We start from the raw sequence: 6832 nt of genomic DNA on the forward strand, positions 1-6832 counted from the left end.
GCGCGCGGGCCATGCCGTCCAACCGGCCAAAAAAAAATTCATCATCATCAAGAGGCACTACTAAAAAAATGGCCATTGATGACCGTCCATAATAGACATAAAATACATATTACGACTGTTGCTTTGCAGTCTTAGAAGCCACAGTCATTAAAAGTTTGTGACAGTCATATAATCAATCACTCAAGAGTCATATAATCTTATATTTGACAGTCATAAAATGTTTTTTATGACTGTCGAATTTTTATGACTGTGCACAACAGTCATAAAATCTACTTTTTAACAGTCGTAAATGCTTTTTATGACTGTGATTTATTATGACTCTTAAATTTAGTTGTAAAACCAAGTTTTGATAGTCATAAAAGAGCTTTTATGACTGATAGATTTTATGGCTGTTATTAATAGTCGTCAAATAGTTTTTATGACTTTTTTTGACAGCCATTGTAAACCAAACAGTTTTATTTTAAATTTTAATTCAGTTAAATTTTAGAAAATTTAAATAATATATAAATATTTGGACACCGGTGATGAATGTAAAATTCTTTTTGTCATACACGATCTCACATTATAGATGGAACAAATATATATTACTCAGAAAGTATTATGCTTTACTACATAATTTCAACATAATCAATATGTCAAACCATTAGTCTGATTCATATACTAAAAAAAATGATCGGTATATAAACCTTAAAAAATAAATTAAATGGTCTATTCATAACCTCTAAGAATTCAAAGCTTCAAACCCTCTAACACTGATTTCGCCCACTCTTCTCGTACTTCATTGATTTCAAGAAACGTATACACTTTTCTTCCGTGAAACTGCAATATGTTCAACAATAAACATATTACTATTATACCACATCCCATATGCCTCGAACCGTAGAACAATAGACACTTACAGCAGAATTGATGACATCTAAGTAGGATTCGGCTTCAACAATATCTTTCATGAACATCAGTACATAGTAGCCACATTCAAAGTCAAGTGGTTGGATAGGAGTCTGAAAAATCATAAGCATTATCAAAATTATATAAATTTACATATGAAATTAAATTAAATATAATGCGTATTTATGACAACATACCTTACATAACTTCCAAGAATGAAATTGTGAATCCGTCTTTATTCCTTTTGTTCCTTTTCTCAACAATTCGACTTTAAAGGCCCTTTAAAATAGATTATATCGTCAAATTAAAATATGACTAACCATTTAAACTTAGTGCATGATTTATATTTGTTACTTACTCATTCAAAACAAGTTTGACATTTGAAGCGGATCCAAGTAGTAAGCTATTCTCGAATGAACGTCGATGATAACTAGGACCCAATGATTTCTATATATTTTCAGCATATATCAGTATATTTCCTCAATTGAAATTAAAATGAAGTCAATGATGCTTACCCAACATTCCAAGGAGCAAGGAGTACTTGACCGACATTGACTTGCTTCATTCTTTTTGCTAGGTTAAAAATTCTATCAACTCGATTATTGAGACGTGAAGCAATTCGAGAAGGATCCATCAATAAAAACTTGTCTTGTTTTCCTTGTTTTTGGATTAATTTATGAATGTACCTGAAAAAGTTAAAAATAAAAAAAAATGTTAGTGCAATAGACATAAAAATTACATATATCGGGAAGTGTTAAAAATTGGACTAACTTATAGATTACTGTTACAGCGGAGGATCCTATAGTTTGCATGTGGCAAAAACTGTCAATGTCATCTTTGAATAACTTGAGACTGAAGTGAAAACCTAATATGGCAGAATCAAACAACAAGACAGTAGATTCATTTTCATCCCACAAACTAACTTGTTTCCAAATCTTTGCTAATGTTGCCGACATTGCAATAGCATTAGAGTAATTTTGTGACCCCGCCGATAGGGTCACGCCAATATTTTCAAACTGTTGAGGTTGTGATTGATCTTCGATTGGCAACAGCAATTTTGATTTTTCTCTTGCCAAAGATGCTCCAAGAGAATGCTTTTTAACAATTCTTTTATCCTACACATACAACCAACACATATAGTAGTTGATAGATAAAAACATTATTTATATGCGTATATATTTTGCAATTGGGATGTTATACCTTATTCTGGTTGGAAAGAATAAGATCTTTAGGCCATGCAACGAATGAATCCAAAGCACTAACAAGTGTTGTGTGCGTAACAAAATTTGTCAATAAGGGAAATATATAGTAAGCTGAATAGAATATATTACAAGTTCATACTACATCATTGCTTAATTTTCAATTCAGATGCCTTCTTCGTGATCTCTAACATACGAGCTATGGTGTTCTTCAAAATTTTCACCATGAGTATTGCCAGATAATAGGCCTTTAATTGGTGTCAAATGATTGGCTAAAATGTCATTCTCATCTTCATCACAAACTTCTTTGGCATAATCTTTTGGTTGAGTTGCGAATACATGAGACCATCTCTCATCATTTTGCTTTTTGACATAAAACACTTGTTTTACATGCGATGCCATGATAAATGGTTCTTTCTTATGACCTAATTTACCAAGGTCCACGAAAGTGAAGCCATTTTTATCAACTTGAACACCACTCTTGTTATCAACCCATTCACAAAGAAATAAAGGCACACGAAATGCTGCATAATCAAGCTCCCATATCTCCGTAATAACCCCATAAAATAACATATCAGAGTAAGCAGGGCGTTTATCTTTAGAGCTTGAGACTTGCATAGTTTCTGCAACTAAGCTTACACCACTATTTTGAGTAACTCTACTTCTGTCTCGATCTCTGGTACTAAAATGAATGCCATTGACAATATATCCAGAGTGCTTGATAACTTGAGTACTAGGAATGCTAGACATCATTTGAAGTGTATCAGATACACCATTTATGTCATCTTCCATCATACACATTATCTATTTCAAAATAAGATAAAATAGGAAAATTAGTATTTTGAAATGTAAAATACAATTATAACTAGAAATATAATTTGTTGATTCTCTTACTTTATTGTAAAACCAATCAACAAATGTGCGATGCTCATCTTGAATCCACTTTGGATGCTTAGCTTTTGCAGGATATTTATTTTTCAACCAAGAAAAATGTTCACTACATGAGCAGAATAGATTATTAATATTATAAGAAAACTGAGTATAATGCTTGACTATAGATGTAAGAATATTTTGCGTACCTAATAAAAGGTTGAACTTCATTAGTATTTTGTAACACAGTTTGATGAGCTTTTAATAACTCTTCATGTGGAACTCTACGTATTGAACCACTGGTTACTCCTTTACTCACTGATATATTCTCCTCAAGATCATTAGGAATTCCTATAGGCTGAGTATCGTGCAAATATTCCGAACAAAATTCAGCAGCTTCTTCTACAATGTAGCTTTCAACTATACAGGCTTCCGGACGGTTTCGATTCCTTACATAACCCTTCGTTACTTTCATATTTCGTTCAAATGGATACATCCATCGCAAAAAAACAGGACCGCCTAATTGAACTTCTCTCACCAAGTGAATTGTAAGATGAACCATTATATCAAAAAATGACGGTGGGAAATGTTGTTCGAGTACGCAGAGTGTCATCACAATATCATTTTGTAATGCGGCCAGCTTTGACACGTCAACCACTTTGCTACAAAGAATGTTGAAGAACAACGACAATCTAGTAATCGCATTTCTGATAGCTTCGGGTAAAATAGATTGAATAGCCACCGGTAGGAAGTGCTGCATGAGTATGTGACAATCATGGGATTTCATGCCAACAAGTTTCAAATCCTCCATCATGACATAGTTGCCAATGTTTGCACAATAACCTTCCGGAACCTTTATCTCTAACAATGTTTGGCAAAATAAGTGTTTCTCATCTTTAGTCAATGAGAAGCTAGCTGGAGGTAAATATGTGCGACTTCCGTTGCACTTAGGGGCTAATTCACTTCTAATTCCCATGTCGACAAGGTCTAATCGAGATGCAATACCATCTTTTGTTTTACCGGGAATGTTCAGAAGAGTCCCGACAATACTATCACAAACGTTTTTCTCAATGTGCATCACATCGAGAGTATGCCGAAGAAGTAGGTGTTTCCAATACTCTAATTGGAAAAAAATGGATTTCTTCTTCCAACATTTTCTTTCGCTATATGAGTTCTTTGTTGTCTTTCTCCCTTTTTTCTCTAGCAACGTGACTTTCTCCTTTCTTTTCTTCTTTATCTTTCCAAATGGTTTGAACCGTAATTGACTTAATTTGGATTCTATCTCGATTCCCGATAAAGGAATATGTGCCTCATCGAATTCTTGTTCTCCATTGAAAGCCTTCCTCCACCGTCTAAAAATGTGATTTTACGGTAAGAACCTTCTATGCCTCATGTAGATGTTTTTCTTACCATTATTCAAGTATTCACTTTTTGTACCTTCTTCGCATATTGGACATGCATTATAACCTTTCACTGAACATCCAGATAAGTTTCCGTATGCAGGAAAGTCATTTACAGTCCACAATAAGGCAGCTCTAAGCGTAAAATTAGACCTTTGAAAAGCATCATAAGCTTGAACACCGTTCTCCCATAAAACCTTTAAATCATCAACTAAAGGTGCCAAATAGACGTCAATATCGTTCCCTGGTTGTTTAGGCCCTGGTATTAGTAGTGAGAGAAACATAAACCTTCGTTTCATACATAACCAAGGAGGAAGATTGTAAATGGTGACAAGAAGAGGCCAACAACTATATGTGCTACTAAGAGATTTGAATGGGTTTATTCCATCTGAAGAAAGTCCTAGCCTAAGATTTCTCGACTCGGCACCAAATTCAGGCCATAGTGAATCCAATTGTTGCCATGCTGGCGAATCGGCTGGATGGCGCAATTTTCCATCTTTAATCCTTTCTTCAGAATGCCAAATTAAGTTCTTGGCATGATCCAAATTACGAAAGAGCATGGTGAATCGTGGAATAATTGGAAGATACCATAAAACCTTTGCAGGAATTCCTCGTGTTGTCTCATCTGTGTTCTTCTTTTTCTTCCATCTCGACTCGCCACATATCGGGCATTCAACTTCATTGATGTACTTTTTATGATACAAAATACAATCATTAGGGCAAGCATGTATTTTCTTATAACCCATGCCCAGAGTACTTAGAGTTTTCTTTGCATCGCTAAATGAAGAAGGTATCTCATTGTTTTCTGGCAGCAACTGCTGAAGGAGACATAGTAAGTCTGAGAAACATGCATTGCTGACCCCGTATTTTGCTTTCAAATTGAATAACCTTATCAATGTTGAAAGCTTCGTATGCTTCACACAATTTGGATACAAAGGTTTCTCTGAGTCCTTAAGCAGCGTGTCAAACTCACGCGAGTCGTCCATTTTTTGTGCTTGAACATCTTCAACCATTTGAGAAACATGATCAACACCAAAATCAAGATCATCAAAACCTCGATTCCCTCTTTTTTTACCCTTCACAAAGGCCTCATCACATGGAAGACTTTCACCATGATGAACCCATAAGTTGTAACTTAAGTCAATACCAAATAAGAGGAGGTGTTCTCTTATTTTCTCAACAGTCATTGACATGGTATTCCCACATCTCAAGCACGGACAACTAATGTAGTCGGGATCACTACAAATAGATCTACAGTATTTTAAAAACATTTCAACCCCATTCTGATATTGTGGGGTTGCTCTATTAGCAGACATCCAACTTTTATCCATTCTTTAAGACAAAAAAAACAGCAGGCTTTGATTAACAAAAAAAAAATTCCTTAAACCACAATGGACTGGAAAAGTTTTGTACCTTTGGATAGATAGTGTGAATCAAGCAGCGATTGGCAACAGTGATGAACTAAGGTATCAATGAAGAATCAAAAAATGTATTTTGCTGTAAGAAACAAAAAGGAAAAATAGTGGTATCAAATAAGGGAATGATCATTGGTATTCAGAATCATTCAACTTATTGATGAGGCGCTTGAAAATTCAAGGCATGGCTCACACAAATCATACACTAATTTCAATTTTACTTAAATCAGCAATATGTTAGTCTTCAAATGCACAAGAATCATAATAAATTTGCAATAGAGAAAAATAAAGTACAGAAAAATAATATTTGTAGCAGAAAAATAAAACAAAAAGAAATAAAGAGTTTTTTTTAATATATATATGCAACCAAAAACCATCTTTTAATAAAGCTTTACTTAAATTTATAATCTAGCATGTTATGATTAACAATAAGAAACAACAAGTTTTGATTAACAACCCAAAAAAAAAAATATTCCTTAAAAAAACAGCAGGCTTTGATTAACAACAACAAAAAAATCTTCCTTAAACCACAATGGACTGGAACATAAAAAAGCAAAGTTATAGAGTTTATGTCCATGAACGTAAGAAAGTAGGCCCGCTTGTACACACCGACCCACACCTTTTCAGTCTTTTTTTTCAGCATTGTTTTGTGGAAAATAACAGACATTACATAAGGGAAAAAAAAATCGTACCCTGCAGGGACACGTGGAGCTTCTCGTGAATATTATGGTTAGGTCGGAGACGTGGTGAATATTATGAGAGTGCTCAGACGTGCCTGTGAATTAGAGGTGGAAGAAAAACAATAACTTTGTCAAAACTTGAACAGTCTAAACAACTTTTTTAATCAGTTTAAACTCATACTTTGTTTGGAAAATTAAATATGGCAATACGGCAATAGTCTAAACTGATACACTGTCATGTACAGCACTTGATTTCATTACACAATAGAGGTATAGTAGACCATAGTAAGAGCATGTGATAAATCGGTCAGATATAATAAGTAATTGTCCCCAAAATTTAAATGCTTGGTATTGTAATAAAGTAATTGTCCCCAAAATTT

General features: G+C 34.1%; 2 protein-coding genes across 2 annotated transcripts; both read right to left on the minus strand.

Moving 5' to 3' along the window:
* Nucleotides 1–729: 729 nt before the first annotated feature.
* On the minus strand, nucleotides 730–5688 carry LOC149404040 (uncharacterized). The gene is made up of 7 exons (XM_089607367.1): nucleotides 3167–5688; nucleotides 2982–3084; nucleotides 2284–2891; nucleotides 2089–2146; nucleotides 1671–2003; nucleotides 900–1001; nucleotides 730–819 (listed from the first exon to the last, which is right to left on the minus strand). The coding sequence occupies exons 1-7, from the start codon at nucleotides 4033–4035 to the stop codon at nucleotides 730–732; spliced, it is 2163 nt and encodes a 720-aa protein (XP_089463493.1). The 5' UTR covers nucleotides 4036–5688.
* LOC149404041 (uncharacterized) lies at nucleotides 4324–5550 on the minus strand. Its single transcript, XM_089607368.1, has one exon. It carries the CDS (start codon nucleotides 5548–5550, stop codon nucleotides 4324–4326), a length of 1227 nt encoding a protein of 408 aa, XP_089463494.1.
* Nucleotides 5689–6832: the final 1144 nt, after the last annotated feature.

This window comes from Urtica dioica, chromosome 2, assembly GCF_054948205.1.
Source record: "Urtica dioica subsp. dioica isolate 48M chromosome 2, U.dioica_male_clone48M_v1_H2, whole genome shotgun sequence".
NCBI lineage: Eukaryota > Viridiplantae > Streptophyta > Magnoliopsida > Rosales > Urticaceae > Urtica > Urtica dioica.